Here is a 16,896-nt window from a genome sequence, read left to right as displayed (position 1 = left end):
GGGGGGGAGGAAGGGGAGGAGGGGGGACGAGGGGGGAGGAGGAGGAAGAGGAGGAGGAAGAGGAGGAGGAGGAGGAGGAAAAAAAACACCTCAGGGACAGCACCTAAGCCCTGAGCTCGAGCCCCAGGACTGGCATATGTGCACATGTGGACACACATGCATGTGTGCATGCTCACACACACACAAAATATTACACTAATAGTCTATCAAGCTAAAATGAAAAATTGCTTGGGGACCATCAAGTTGAAGGAAACTGCTCTTCCTTCCTGAACCATTAATGTAGACTGAGTCCACCTCTGCGCTGCAGTTCTTAGGGGAATTTGTTGCTGCATATGGACTGCTATGCATGAAACACTGTGAAGAAAAGAAATGTGGGTCAGAATATATTCATACATTAAAGTCTGACTGCCAAGCAAATAAGAGTCTTAGCTGAAAATGTGGAGCAGAAAGTAGAAGCCGAGGTACTATAGGAGTTCAGTATAGTGTGGGTTCACTATAATACCAAGAAAAACCACCCATCCAAGGAGGGTCCAGGTATGAAGAGATGGGGGAAGGCCCAGAAGAGTGGAAGTCAGGACAACAAGTCTGGTAGAGAAGGTGGCCCACAATGCAACTGTCCCCCATATCTTAAACTAGACCAAGACAGCAGAAACCAGAAGCCTCTGGACAGAACTCAGAGCCTTCTCCTTTGCCCAGAAAGATGGTTCAGGCCTGGCATGTGAGCTGTGGTTACAACTAAAGAAGCCACAGGCATGCTTGGCCCGTCCCCCCAGGCTATCTAGGCATAGAAGAGGGCAGGGAAGGCATACACCACCTTGGAAAGGAAGCCATAAGCCTGGGCTTTGGGTCCGTCTTCTTCAGCACCAGTAAAAGCAAAGCACCCATTACGGATAAGTAAGCAAGAAGGAATTCTGGGAGCCAAACTCTATGGGCCCCGGCTAGGGCTGGTTTCTGCCCCCAGCACAAAACAAGCATATGAGCAAACAAAAGGTCGGTTCAATAACAAGAGGCAGTGCTGAAGATGCAAAGACTTTCCAAAAGGAAACTTTATGCCTGGAAATATCGTTACGCTTGGAAATAATAATTAGCTCTCGTATTCTGAATGCTGACTGTGTGGCAAACCCAGCACTCAGTGCTTTCATCTCTTTTTACCACACAGAAACCACCCAACGTTGCAATTTTACTTTATAGAGGAGGAAAGAGAATCAAAAGACTGTCCACCATGCCAGATAGTGGGGGTAGGATGGGGACCAAGGTCTAAGGCATGTGAAAGTCACCCTCTTGGTCATCTACTATGGCTTCTGCCCCCTTCGTATCCAGCAGCAGCAACAGCCCCCACCCAGAGTTCCTGGACCCTAGGAATGACCTGCTGTGTCCTCAGCACAGCTGACAGATGACACACTCAGCTCAACAAGGGTGAAAGGACTCACCACACGCCCGTGGCATTTTAAAGCTCTATCAATGATGGAAACACAGGTCATTGGCCTCTCTTTTATCACTTACCAATGGCTTTGCTGTTCAGTGCAAGAGGGAAAATATTACTAAGAATGACAAACAACCATACTGGCTCTCTGATCTTTTAACATTCTTGTTATAATCCCAACCACACAGCATATGGCTTACCTTCCCAAGGGAGTGATACACTGTGAGGAAATAGCTAATAAAAGCCCTTTTATTAAGAATACTGAAGTAAGGAGATCATTTACAAGTTATTCTTCCAAACCTCTAGCCAGTTAACCAACAGAAATGTTGTAATCAGTCCTAATGTCCTGAAAGGAGAGAAACACTGCAGAAAAATGAAAAGGAGAAACAAGTATGTACCTATACCATACACACACACACACACACACACACAAACACACACACACCCTGCTTCTATTGTTACTTTGAACATAGCATTCCAGGCCACAGGTGCTGAAGATTGGGCATTAAAACAGTGGCAAAAGAAACAGGGAGAAAAGCATTTTCTCCTGAATTCCTTAAAAGGCCAGGCACTGGCAGGGCACAGTGGCCCACACCTATCATCCTAGCTGCTAAGGAGACAGAGATCAGGAGGACTAAGATTCAAAACCAGCCCAGAACCTGTCTTTGTTGTGGTTCACTGGCCTGGCGACCACTGCTATGAAGCACATGGCTCCGTAGCTCCTACTACTCCAGAACATAGTTTGTGGAGGCTCTGCACTGAACCTGGATTTGTTTACTCGGCATCTTCACAGTGAGGCCGGTCTATATATCCTTGGATTTCCCAGAACAGCCTACAGTAACTGTGGGCTAACTCCAGGGTGGTAGGGCTCCATCTTCAGCCCTGTTCCATTCAATGACTGGAAGACAACCAAATCTGCTGATTCTATTAAGCTGAAAAGGAAAGTACTACCCACTGAGATTTCTAATCTCAAAACCCACGAATACAAAACATCAAAGCATTTTCAGCACCAGCATGATGCTGTTCATCTCATGGGCTCAACATACCCATACTTTGCTCATGGTTTTTTTCAGTGGAACATGGGTTTGAATTCAGGGCTCTGTGCTTGCTAAGTGGGCTCTCTACGACATAAGCCACATCCCCAGTGCTTTTATGCTATGATTTTTTTGTTGTTTGATACAGTGTCCCACAAATTTTGTCCAGGCTGGCCTCAACCCACAAATCCTCCCAATCTTAGCCTCCTGAGTAGCTGAGATTAAAGGTGTGAGCCTTTAATCCAACTGATACCCAACTCATACACAAATTTACTAAAAATATATAAAATTACCTTCTGGCTACTGTGTATGGTACCTATGAAACAGATGAATTTCACATTCCAACTTGGGTCCCACCCCCCTCAAACACCTCATCATGTGTATACAAATATTCTAATACCCTAAAACAACCAAAATCTGGTCCTAAGCACTTCCCGGTGCTCCTTTCTAAAACGGGACATCATTTCTACTCCTGCATCCACTGAGCCTTCAAACTAAGACAGACAAGTTACAGTTTAACACCCTGATCCCTCTGCTCAGAAAGATTCAAGAGTTGTAATACAAAGCTCTCAAGGTAAATATTTAATTTTTTGGCAGTACTCAGTACTCAGTGTCATGACCTTGCTAGATAAGTGTTCTACCTTCTCCTTGAGCCACATTGTGGTGGGCATTTCTAAATAGTAATTAGAATTAGCATTCATCCTTTTCAAGTAAGAAGCATGTTTGTTGATATGTGTTTGGAAATATGTCTAAATATCTAAGTTATATATATTATTATTTCTCTTTCTCAATAGTTTTCTCAAGCTAGATGAAAAGCTTTGCTCTAGGACCACTGGGAAAGATGACAATGGATAACCATGAACACCGTCTCCAGAAGATTTTCATCTTCAATTGATAAGAAAAAGATAAAATTACTTTCCCAAACACAGTCCTATCACTTTGCTTTCTCCCTGGCACTTCTTAAACATACTTTGTAGCCACATTCATTTTTTATAAAGTACATTTCAATAACACGTTCATGCTGTGTTTAAATACTAAGCTACTTCTCCATCAAACTGACCTTATTCAAAACATGTAAATGGGGGACTAGGAAGTTGGCTCAGTGGTAAAGTGCTTGCGTCACATGCATGAAGCCCTGGGTTTGATTCCTCGGTACCACATAAGCAGAAAAAAGCCAGAAGTGGCACTGTGGCTCAAGTGGTAGGGTGCTAGCCTTGAGCTGAAGAGCTGAGGGACAGCACCCAGGCCCAGAGTTCAACCCCCATGACTGACAAAAAAAAAAAAAATGTAAATGGAGCTGACCATGGTGGCTCACACCTAAACTCCATATACTTTAAAGATTAGGAGAATCATAGGTTGAGAACAGGCAAAAAAAAAACTATTAGCTCAACTAATTAGCCAAGCAGTGGTGGAACATTCCTGTAGTCCCAGTCACAGCAGGCACTGGAAGGAGGATTATGGTCTGAGGCTGGATAAGGTGGTAGATGGGTGGGACAACCTCCAATATGGAGGTTTCAACAAAAAAATCCTCATGCTGTTGACAAAGGAAGAGTAGAACACAGTCTAGGAGGCAGGTTAGTGTTCTGTTGCACACATGGTAGTTAGGAGGCCAGAGGAAAGTTATGGGAGAGCAATGGAGCAAAGCACTTAGAAGCTCCACAAAAGTAATGTTAGTCCACGTCCCAAGACCACAGGCAATACTGAAGACATCTGACTCGGGTAAAAAGTCTGTTACCCTACAGCACAGCTACGCATGCTGATCCTGACAAGAGGACTGGCAGGTGCTCTAATTGACTTCTTGGGCCACACACAGTCAGGAAAAGAGGTTGAGAGGAGCATCTTGGGAAGCAATCAAAGACTAGACTCTTCCCACAACACAAGGGAGAGGGAATGGGCTGACAGTGTTCCTAGTCAATTCTACACCACACTGAAACAGCATCAGAAAACACACACTGTTCCCGAATGTCTAAAGCTATACTACCTAGTATAGAATCAAATTCCATGTGGACAGACAGAAAACTGGGTGGAATTCCCACTCAGAGGAGGGACTCTTTTGAGAGTAATTGGATTCCACTATGATAAGCCGGGAGCCAAGAGGGAGGCTTTCGCTGCAACGGTGACTGTGTATACCAACGAGAGGAGAGGTAAAGGCAGGAAGAATATCAGCAACCATTACTTAGAAATAATACTTTCTTCCTTTTGCTCCCCCAGGCCAACATTCCTCATTAGCACTGCAGGCAGAAGTATGTAGTATTGCAATCAGAGAACCAAAACATAACAGACAAAAACAGCAAAGCAGAAACACTGCATCTGTAATACAGAAGTGGAAAGTGTTTTCACATGCATCAATAAATTAAATTTCATAACAGCCCTATCAGGTCTATATAATCACATTCAATTTGTAGAAAAGGAAGCTTAAGATACACTCAAAAGTTTAGAAATATTCCTTAGCTATTAAGTGGCAGAGCTATAATCCAAATGACTTTGGTAATACTAAGACTAAAACTCTTCCCTTAATATTAAAGTGCTTTTCTTAGAGTAAGAAAAGCATTAGGGATTACTTTATCATCATGGTACCTGAGAGCTGACTGAGTAGTATGTATGACAAATTAGAACATTATAAAATTCATTTTTTTGAAAGCACTACAATTTTGCCAAAGATTAATATGGGTTTCCATTTTAGGTAACTATAAAAGAAAAAAAGACCACATTATTTGCCTAAAATATATCATAGCAATGGCCACACTTTTATGAAGGTGCTCTGTAGGCACTTCCAGATGTGGGACACGTGCAAACATGCATGCATACATGCACACGCGCACACACACATACACTCCCCCACATCAGCTAACACCAAACTGACCCTCACCTCACTTCATATGACCAATCCTAGGGACTGTGTGTACAAAGCACACAAAGCTGTTTCCACAACCTGCTTCTGCCATAAATGACTGCCCAATAAAACAGAAGTGAATGATTAACTTTTGCTCCCTTGAAGTCCCTGAATAAGAAAAAGTGTATTTCCTGAATTGGCTTTGCATGAGGGAAACTAACATTTCTCAAGGTCTCCAAAGAATCTTTAAAAATGTTTGTCATTCTAAATTAACACAGATAAAAGACACTGAAGAAATCAGGTCCCCAATTGAAATATTTACTAATCACATGGGTATTTTTAATCTAAACTATCCAAAAACATCTGCTTCTAAGCTGCCTTTGCTTTCGAAACACCTGGAGTTCAGACAGTGATTGCACTAGCCAGAATTGGCATGATAATAGCAGCAATGATTACAATACACATCAGGTTATTTGCTACACTCAGGTGATATACAGGCCATTAGGGAAGAAAGGCAAATAAATTAGGGCCTTGAAGTGAAACAGGGATTGATCAGCTGAGATGGGAACTACTGTCACTTGAAAAACTTGCAGAGCTCGAGTCCTAGGGAGATAAATCTGGTTTCTCTGAAGATCTGATGGTTCAAATGGCAGCAACTGCTGAAGACAAGTTTCAACAGACTCAGAGACGAAACAATAAATGAGTTCAAGGCCCTTGGAGGAGAAGAGGTCATGGGGAAAGCCTGAACTTTGGTTTCACCTGAAAGAACAATAATACCAAGGGTGAGCTGGAATAGACCAGTTCTCACAGGGACTGAGGCTTAGTTTCAGATCATCTCAATCGCCAACTAGATTAAGTAAATATGGCAGACATTTCCAGAACTCAAAGTAAATTCTCTGTAGAGAAAAACTGCATGGGGATTTTTCACAATTTGGAACATTCAAAAAAAGTAGAAGAGAAGGAAGGGGGAAAAGAGGGGAGGGGGAAGGTGGGGAAACAAGTTAGTATATTCGGAAACAAGATGTGAACAGGCAACAAGAAGCAGCTCGACCTGACAGCCAGATATTCATTACAAGATACAGACAGTAAAAACTAACTAAAACCCTAGTGAAACAGAACCACTGACCCAGCAACTGACATCAAATATAGCGACAATCCCAGAAGCTTAAAAAGGCAGTTTTTGTTGCTTTTCATGGCTAAAGAGAGATATAATAAGGTATTAACACAACTTATATATAAGTAGGAAGTGCATAGGTACCTATTACAAAGTTTTTTGTAACTTTCCCAGATATTTGCAATATTTTATAAGCAAATGTTTAAAAGAGAAGAGAAAGTATGGTTAGAGAGAGATCAGAAAAAAATTACAGTACTTAAGACTTCAGAAGTCACAGTCAAGAGTTCATACTTTATTCTGCAGACAATAAGAGCTTTACACAGCATCAGATTTGCCCTGAATAAACATCATCTAGTTCTAAGATCACATCCCAGAGAGAGTGAAGGCCTGAATCCACCAGGAGGCCAAGACAGTAACCAGACAGAAGATGAAAAAGCCTGGCTCCTAGAAATATAGTCATGCAAATTTGTAGGATGGATTGACTTTCTAGGGACTTGGGGCTCATTCTCAAATGAACCTCAACCCAGTCAAGTCAGGAGCAAATGAAACCCCAGTGACAAAGACAAACTTTTCATTACAACACGGACAGCATCCAGGACAGAGTCTGGGACTGATGAAATGAAACTTTTGAATTCTTCTGTAAATCCTTAGGAGAAATGCAAGCAGTTATAAAACTGGAAGCTAATAAGCACTCAGCTCAACACCAGATGGTCAGAGAGATACATTCACAACTTGCCAGGATTCTGAAGCCTTAAACACACCCTTCCAAACAGGCAGATGCTTTGATCTGTGAGGGAAAGAATTCTATTTTAGATCCTGACAGTAAACGCCAAGTGACATCTCGCCAGTTGAGAATGGCGTCTCCAACCACAAACGCACGGAGGTTTGCGCAGAGCCTTTGACTTCTACCTCTACCAACCCTGTAACAAAGTATAGAATAATGGGGGGGGGGGAGAAGGGGTTGAGAGAGCAAGTGCCTTTAAAACCAACATTCTCACCTTCACCCAAAAGGGAGACAGACTCACATTGCTGAATTACTCCTGAACAGCCCATGAGTTTCTTTAAGAAGATGAGTTAAGCACGTATCAAAAAGAAACTTACCAGACTTTTAAGAAAAAATGGCCTGAGGTACAAAGTCTGATAAATTTTTCAATTATTCTGATCTGTTTAACCCTCCGGAGAGAGAAACTGAAGACTTCATTATCTTTATTATAATCTTTGGTGCCTTTGCAAAGGTTAAGTTTTTGAAATAAGTACATTAAGTTCCCAATTTCCTTTGGCCTATTTATGAATGTTGATTAGTTTGCTAGAATGAGATTATATGATATTTTTCCCCAATCTGTTCAAAGAACAAAACAAAATATTCAGAGATAGGGTGGGAAGGTGGCTCAGTGGTAGAGCGCTTGCCTTGCATGCATGAGGCCCTGAATTTCAATTCCTCAGCACCACATAAGCAAAAAGAAAAAAAGCCGGAAGTGGTCTGTGGCTCAAGTGGTAGAGCGCTAGCCTTGAGCTGAGCTGAGGGACAGCACTCAGGCCAGAGTTCAGGCCCCACGACCGGACCCCCCCAAAAAAAAATATTTAGAGATATTCTTTTTTTTTTTTTGGGTCCGGTCGTGGGGCCTGAACTCTAGACCTGGGCACTGTCCCTCAGCTCTTCAGTTCAAGGCTAGCGCCTCTACCACTTGAGCCACAGCACCACTTCCAGCTTTTTCTTCTTATGTGGTGCTGAGGAATCGAACCCAGGGCCTCGAGCATGCAAGGCAAGTGCTCTACCACTGAGCAACCTTCCCAGTCCCGAGATATTCTCTTTAATGGAAGTACTTCCCAAACATGTGCCTAATTAGGGTCTTAATTTTGATATATTCCGCTGGGAAAGTTCTGTTTTAAAGCCAGGGTAGTATACTAGTTGCATTGGGCATTCTCTACATACCAGAATAAAAATAAAACAGACCCAATAAGTTCTCTTCAATTCTCAAGTATTGGATGCACTGGCTGGTCATAAAAAGAAGTTCAAAAAATTATCTCTAAACAACTCAAGCTCCTGACTCATATTTACCCAAGAAAATACCCATTCTTGTTTGCTCTGAAGAAAGCAACTGAATCAAAATTTCAACCTGTCAAAATCCAGGGAAGTATACACCTATCTATGGAAACTATACACTACAGATCTAAATAGTTAATACTGAAACAGGAATTTTCCAAATCAAATCTATGAGACTGAATTTGATTTCTGCAGTTACAGGTGGAGTCTCAGTATCACAATTCAGCAGAGCATATAAAATTATAATCTTCACACAACATTCTAAAGTGGAAATAAAAGTTATATGCTTATGTGAACACCATTATATGTTATAGACTGTGATAGACAATTTGCTCCAGGAAAGTTAGAATGAACTTGTGACTTTAAATGAGCATCATTATTCCACAATACTGTGAAATTCTGGAAATTATGTAATCAATCACAATAAAAAAAAAAAGAACCTCAGGGAAGGTAGGGAGGGAAGGGATGGTAGGGGGAAAACAATGGAGGGGGTAACAATGTTCAAGAGGAAGTCTACTCATTACCTCACTCATGTAACTGTAACCCTCTGTATAGTATCTTTACAATTAAAAAAAAAGTTATATGCCTAAGGGTCTGGAGAAATTCAAGTTAAGACTCAATATTCAAGATAATAAATATCAGGATAAACACATGAAATCCTGGCTGCAGTCTGCTCTGAGTGTCTCTTACAAAATGTGTGCTCTGAGAACAATACTCACTGGGTTGGGCATGTCTTCAGCTGAGTGGTGAACCGTCCACCAGTCTGCAGTCCACTCCCACACATTCCCTACAATGTTGTACAGGCCGTAGCCATTGGGAGGAAAGGTGTCGACCTAAACATAAAGGAGGGAAAAAGAATGCTGTCAAAAGTAATTGTCTGGCTGGGTGCCAGTGGCTCACACCTGTAATCCTAGCTACTCAGGAGGCTGATATCTGAGGAGCTTGGTTCAAAGCCAGCCTGGGCAGGAAAGTCCATGAGACTCTTATCTCCAATAAATCACCAGAAAACCGGAAGTGGTGCTGTAGCTCAAGTGGCAAAGTGCTTGCCTTGAGCTGAAGAGCTGAGGGACAGCACCCAGGCCCAGAGTTCAAGCCCCATGACAGACAGAAAAACAAAAACAAAAAACTACTTGCCTGTTTTTAAAAATGGCTTTGGAGCAGAAAATGCACCAAAAGCTATCATTTCTGAGTATGACTATTAATTTTCATTCCAACACTCAAAATACAATTTGGCCAATATAAAAACAAAGCAAGCAACTGTTTGTGGCTTTGAGCTCTCAAAAAGAGTTTAGAAATGTAAGGGGAATTTTATTAAATGGCACCAAAGCCAGTGAAGTTTTTCCTATTAAATGGCCTAGAAGCTAGTGTAATTATTTAATTGATAGACTAATACTGAGCCCCTAAGTCAAATTTCTTCAACTCTGTGTGTGTGTGGAGGGAGGGGGGGTATGGGTGTAGGTGTGGGTATACAGAGGTGATACTTAAGACCTTCAGAATCACTAATGGGAATACCATACTTAACCCAAAGCTAAACTTGCCACCAAAGCTAAACTTCTCTGACCATACCACTAGCTTCTTTCATCATCGTGTGTGTGTGTGTGTGTGTGTGTGTGTGTGTGTGTGTGTGCATGCGTGTGTGCGTGTGTGTGTGTGTGTGTGTGTGTGTGTGTGTGTGTACTGGAACTTAAACCTGGGACCTGGACACTGTCCCTTAGTTTTTAGCTAAGGCTAAAGCTCTAGAACTTGAGCCAAAGTTCCACTGCTAGCTTTTTGCTGATTAACTGGAGATAAGAGTCATGGACTCTGTTACCCAAGCTGGTTTTGAACTGTGATCCTCAGATCTCAGCCTCCTGAATAGCTAGGATTACAAGTGTGAGCCACAAGCACCCAGCTTTCATTCTCCCTCTTATATTTAAGACTTGGCCCTGTGATTAAAAACCTGAGGAGACTTGTTTTTATAAGAGGAATGTGAATTCATTATCAAGTGTGTATATATAATAGAAGGTCTGCAGTCTCTGGAACCTAGAATTTGGAAGCAAATTATACATTCAACAGTGAATTCTACCATATTTCAAAGGCAGGTCAGAGAGTACCACGAAACACTAAAAACACTATCAGACACAGAACCAAAGCACAGACTTTCTATAAAAGAGTGTGAGGGGAAGGGCAAGAGAACAAACTTGAACAGAACAATAGTAAATGCTGAGCAGATCTGCTAGTTTTGTTGACTTAAAATTTTCTCCCTGATTTTTTTGAATGGAACTTTTCAAACATAGAAAAATTATCCTTTTTACATGAAAATAATTAAGCTATTGTTGGAATTTTGCATCCTTTAGTAATGCAGTGGGACAAAAACAATGATGAAACATTCATTTCTATGTAGCTTCAGATGGCTTTTCATCTTCACATGAAATGGCGGCATCTGCTGCTTGGATCATTCAGAGAATTTCAACCAAAGTGAGGATACAACACTGAAAAGAACGTCATCTAGAGCAGTTGGAAAGCTGAAATATTCTACTGCTCTGCTTCCATAATCAGCATTCATTATGGAAGCAGCAGAACTTAACACACTGGTTCATTCAGGAATGCCATGCAATTTAAAGACAGAGAAGGGCCCAATGGCAAAGACGATCCCAAAAAAGCTTAATGAGAGAGAAAACAAGCAAATGCCAAAAACTGAAACTCCAGTTCTGCAAGGGAGAAGGGAATGTGTAAGGGAACACAGTGAAAGGCAATGGCACAGAAATTACAAGAAGTTTCAAGAGGGAGAAGGTTCTAGGTAAAGGGACTCTTTAGAAAGGTGGGAGTGTTTTGAGCAGACTGAGTTCCAAGAGTAAGAGAGACAGGAAGCAGGAGAAACTTGTGTGTAAGGTATTTCTTCAAGAACATGGAGAAAGCCAGGTGCCAGTGGCTCACGCCTGTAATCCTAGCTACTCAGGAGGCTGAGATCTGAGGGTCAGAGTTCAAAGACAGCCTGAGCAGGAAAATCCATGAGACTCTTATGTCCAATAAACCACTAGAAAACCAGAAGTGGTGTTGTGGCTCAAGTAGTAGAGCACTTGCCTTGTGCTGAAGAGCACATGGAGATGACCAGAAAGAGGTCAGAGCAAGGTAGACTAATAGCTAGAAGTAAGAAGGAAAAGAAGAACTCCATTTGCTTCACAGGGAGAGTAGAAGCAGCCAGGGGAGCAAGAGCAATAAGAAACTGAAACCAAAAATGGAGGAAAGGCTTTTTGTCAGGCCTGTGCCATGCCCACGTGGAGGTGCCTCAAAGAGTCTACCTGAGCTCTTTCTACGATCCAGCACATTCAGCTAACATCAGACAAGCAGTGCAAATACATCTGGGCGCTGCTAGTCCATACATGGGAAAATAATGGTTCCCTACTCAAACCTTGGGGCAGGTCTCTGAAATAATTTGATGTCTGATGTAATCATATCTGGAGGTCACCATTCCCTAAATTACTGTATGTGAGCGTGCCAATAAGAAAAGTCAAGTTTTTTAATTGTTCCCGGGTAAAATACTAGCTTCTCAAGAATCTCAAAAGGAAATAAACGTGTAACACAAAGTCTTTTGACATGCTGTTTCAGATAAGCAAGAAGATACATGTTAGAAACAAAAGGAGCTAGTAATAGTGTAACGGTGGCCTAGCAAAATTAAGAATTCAACTTTTTGGTTCACAGTGGTCAGAATGTTTTGATAAATTTCAAGTCTGAGCTGAAATAGTAAAATGTATATAATGTATACAATCTTAGGCAAGCAAGCTATGTCATTCTAGTCCATCCCATCATTCAAGTTAAATTTCTGCCTGGCATGGTAGCATACACCTCTAATTCCAGCACTCAGGAGGCTGAGGGAGGAAGATTGAGAGTTCAACACTTGTCAGGCCTGTATCAAAAACGAAAGTAAAGAAAAAGTTAAATTCCAGCTTTCAAATACCTACAGCCTGTGTACTGTTCAGAGCAGCTTAGTTGGAACCACGGTAATTCTTTTTGTGAGCGGTTTGAATTTAACTCACTGAATTTAACTCATTCCAACACAGGTAGAAGTCACCTCTTGTGGTTTGACTACTTTCTGCTCAGTTCTTACTTCTCAAATTGGTTCCCTCAGAACCCCGGATAAACCATCCCAATTTTAGTAAATTTCACAGCAAGTTCACAAGTAAGCTTTATGGACAGCTTCGAAACTCATTGTTAAATGTTCCCACTGTAAATATCTGGAAGGCTTCCTAATTTCACAATGAATCTTGTGTTTCGGCAAAGGTGTACCAACATGGCTCCATTTTCCTTTGCAGTTCATTTACTCAAATGCAGACACAAAATGTGAGAGCAATGTCCAAGAGAGTTATATACTGTGGTCTCTTACTAAACCTGGCAGGTGCCTGTATCATTTGTCTGGTTCATCAGAAACAGTTATCACAGAAGTCTGTGGGCAACAATGGTGGCCACATGACCCAGGCCTGCCATCTCTCAGGACCAATCTCTGCTGTACTCGAGCCTTGGAGGCTCTCATTCCACATCTGCTCCCATGACAACTGAGATCTACATCTAAAACTCTGCCTTAGCCCTTGGCCTTGACCTCCAAGTTTCCGCTGCTGTTGTATCATCTCAACACAGCATCCATGAAGGGGACCCATGCTGCTGAAGTCCTTTCCAGTGCAACCCGTTTCCTGTGTTAGCTGCAAGCTTGCACAGGTGAGGCGCTACATAGGTCTCAGCAGATTCTGATTCAGTCACTAGCTCGCCAGCTGTCTAACATCCAACAGCTCTCCTATGGTCTTATGGGCACTCATTCCAGGCACCTTCGCCATATTCTGTCCACCCTTCAATGCCACTTCTGCTTGCCTAAAGGCGCCCTAGGCACGCGTGCTCCACACCAACAAGCTGGGTTTCTGATCCATTTGAAGTTGGATAAAAAAAAGTTGAAATCGTTTCTGCAGAGAATTTGAATCATTTATTTTACTGAATAAAACTATGCACTTGGAGAGCAGTAGCTCTCCTGATGGGAACTTGGGAGGAACCAGCTACCAGATGGTTCAATTAGTCTTTTGCCGGTATTGAATAATGCATCCATTTCCCACCAGTTAGTGGTGCTTTATCTTATCCACAACTCACATATATGGAATCTGATATAAATATACACATATGCACTCATATGCTTATTTAAGGAAGAAATATTCTCATGAAATTTATTTATTTCATATATTAATTTTGCTCCAAAAATTACCATGCTTTACCTTGGCTAAAACTAATTCTATTTCTCCTAGGTCAAGTGTCTCCTTGTTCTACATCCTTTCCAAAAATACCTGGATCTTGACACACTTCTTTAGTTTTTCAGTTGCAAAGGTAATTGCTTGGCTATATTCCATGGATAAATATGACTTATCCATGTCACACTTACAAATACATTTCGGAAGCAGTATTTTTCATGAAACAAAAATGGCAAATGTTGAAAAAAAGACAACTGTTTGAAAGACTGTTGAAAGAAAATGAGTCTCTGTCACAAATCCAGTTAAGAGCTATTTCCTCACCTCAAGATTTCTCTTCTCACTGTGTCAAGCACAAATTGGCATGATTTTGCTATGGTCTGAATGATGGTGTCCCCTTCAAAATTCACGGTGCAATGGAATCCTCAATGCAGTATTACTAAGAGGGGTGATAAGGAGTGACAAGTGAGACGAGTATACAAAGGGACTAAACTGAAGGAGGAAGTGCCATCGTGCCTTCTGCCTCCTGCCCTGTGAAGCCATGAACAGCTGTTCCCTCCAGAGCATGCCAGGGAGGCCTCTATCTCCACTTCCTAGCCTCCAGAACGATGAGACATGAATCTCCCATTGCCCACAACACTCAGCCTGCAGGATGTGGTGATAGCAGCACCAATGCACGAAGACGATTTTTAAACATGGCTTCGTTTATGGCATGACTTGCCCGCCAATGAGCAGTGAGAAGAATCTCCTGTATACCAATGAAGGAAAATAAGCCACAGCTGCTCTTCACCACCACTGGGCCAAATGCGAAACTTACCAAGAAAGCTACCTAGGGCTGAGAACTCAGTTCGGTGGTTGAAATTATACTTAGCCACATACAGGTACTAGGTGCAATGCTCAAGAGAGAAGAGGAAGAGCAGAAAGGAGGGAGGACAGAAGGGAAGAAGGACACAAGAAAGAAAAAAAGGTGTTCCTAATCTTTGACTCATTCATTTCATAGCCAGTACGTACACTAGCTTCAAAAAATTTCAGATAATACCTCAGTATTGATATAGGAGAATAATCATCTTTGTTATTACTGTATTGTACAGGGGAAAATCAGAAAGAAACTAAATCTATAACCAAGGACAATAAATTAGGATCGATTCATCTGACCGATCATCTAATTTCTGAAAAGCAATGTGTGTGACCTACTGTTGTAAGAGATAATGTTCCTGATATTAACTGTGTGAAAACAGTAAGATATAATACTGTAGCCAAAGTGATCTAAATGAAATATGTAAGAAAAACACATGAGACACATACACTAGAAATACACGTTGGTAAATTTGGTAATGTGGTCTTAGGAGAAGACCACAAAGGTACAATGCAGCCAGGTGCCTGTGGCTCACGCCTATAATCCTACCTACTCAAGAGGCTGAGATCTGAGGATCACATGCTCTTATCTCCAATAAACCACTATAACACCAGACGTGGTGTTGTGGCTCAAGTGGTAGAGCGCTCACCTTGAGCTGAAAAGCACAGGGACAGCGCCCAAGCTCAAAACAACAAAAAAAAAGGTACAATGCCTATGCGCATCTGATCAGATACGGTAATATTTATCAAAATGAACTCCAGGAAATAGAAACAAGAGTTTTTTTTTTTTCTTTGTTACTGTTCTTGTTTTCTTTCCTTGTTTGTTCATTGATCTGTCTCTGGGAGGATGGCAGGGAATACAGAAATGGAGGGACAAAGGGTGAACAAAGACAGCAGTGGTACTCACTAGACACTATGTTGAAAATGAACCATACCATTTATAGGTAGGGACAGGAGAGAAACTGAGAAAGAGGGAAGGGGTGACACTGTCCAAAAAGAAATGTCCTCTTTACCTGACTTACTTAACTGTAACTCCTTTGCATATCATCTTTATACACACAATAAAAAAAATTTTTAAGTATGGGTTTGGAAACAAACCGACCTGGTTCAAGTCCCAGCTGTGCCGCTTTCCAGCTGTGTAACCTTGAGCAAGTTAGTTAACCTCTCTGTGCCTCAGAATGCTCACCTGGAAAACGGGGACAACAGTACCTGCCTTACAGAGGTGAATGGACAGTAATGAGACCGTGCATGCACATGGCTTACACCATTTGAGAGTTCATTGCCAAGTGCGTGCTGGCACACAGCAAGCACAATGACTAGCCAATATTATCACCACCAACAGAATGAACGGGGAAAGCACAACGTTGCTCACAGGGATTATTTCCTCGTAGTGGAATTCCAGGTCCGTTGAGCCTTCTCCTTCATCCTGCTCTGTTTTTCTAAATGTTCCATGGGATCAGAAAAAAAAAATGCCTCATCAAAGAAAGCATCTGACTAGCTGCTGGCACCTGCCACCTGGGAGAGTAGATCATGAGTGCAGAAAGGAAGGCCTGCGCTAGCACTTGTGACACGCTTCGCCCGGTTTCCACCCAGCCTCCTGCTCAGCGGTGCTGCCTTTCTCTGGAAGCTTCCCTACTCACAGGCGCAGTTCCTCGGAAGCCGTCCTCACCAGTGTTGGTCACGGGAAACTCTCCCTGCCAAATGTTGGCATAATGCTGGCCTTTCGGCTGCAGCTTGTTGCCCCAGGGGAAAAGCCTGTTAGGAGAGACACAGGTGTCAGCCCAACAAACAGGCCCAGGCTTCTAGAGTGAAGTCAGGAGAGAAGATGCAATGGAAGAGAACAAGACTCATTAGTTCTATGTAGGCCGTTAAAGAACACACACACACACACACACACACACACACACACACGTGCACAAATACAGACACAAAGAAACACACAAATAATCACTTGATCATTTCCAAAGAAATACACATACACACATACACACACACACACACACACACACACACACACACACACAGATTCTAATCTGGGTTTTTATAAAATGTCTTTATTAACAACTCATACCAAGTTTACAACAACCTCAGACTCTCCTGAGTACTGCAAAGGCCTAAAGTAAGTCACAAAACTGAAAGAAGAGCTTATAGGAAACTGGAAGAGCAGACATCACTCTGGACTTATATGGAAACATGACTGGGCACCATCACGCCACACTTTTTTTTTTATAAAGCCTCAGTTATTTTAAGGAGCTTTTCCTAGAAGATGTGACCTAAACATGAGTTTTGTCTCGTGGCTCTAAAAGCAGAGAAATACCACTGCTTCAGAAGATGTCTAAAATAAGAAAATGCTAACAGCAAGGCAGGCTGCCAAGTAGCTCTGAAGAGT

At 42.0% G+C, this 16,896-nt stretch overlaps 1 protein-coding gene across 1 annotated transcript in view; it reads right to left on the bottom strand.

The window, feature by feature from the left end:
• The window catches only part of Sumf1 (sulfatase modifying factor 1), a 57,701-nt gene that overhangs the window by 18,390 nt on the left and 22,415 nt on the right, over window positions 1–16,896 (bottom strand). Inside the window, exons 5-6 of the mRNA XM_013010610.1 lie at window positions 16,148–16,262; window positions 9,168–9,281 (exon numbers count right to left, since the gene is read on the bottom strand). Coding sequence (XP_012866064.1) covers window positions 9,168–9,281; window positions 16,148–16,262 — 229 coding nt within the window. The remainder of the gene's footprint in view (window positions 1–9,167; window positions 9,282–16,147; window positions 16,263–16,896) is intronic.

The sequence above is a fragment of the Dipodomys ordii genome, unplaced genomic scaffold, assembly GCF_000151885.1.
Source record: "Dipodomys ordii isolate 6190 unplaced genomic scaffold, Dord_2.0 Scaffold12, whole genome shotgun sequence".
NCBI classification, from domain to species: Eukaryota; Metazoa; Chordata; class Mammalia; order Rodentia; family Heteromyidae; genus Dipodomys; species Dipodomys ordii.
Note: the sequence above shows the minus strand (reverse complement) of the source record. Positions and strands in the feature narration are given on the sequence as shown.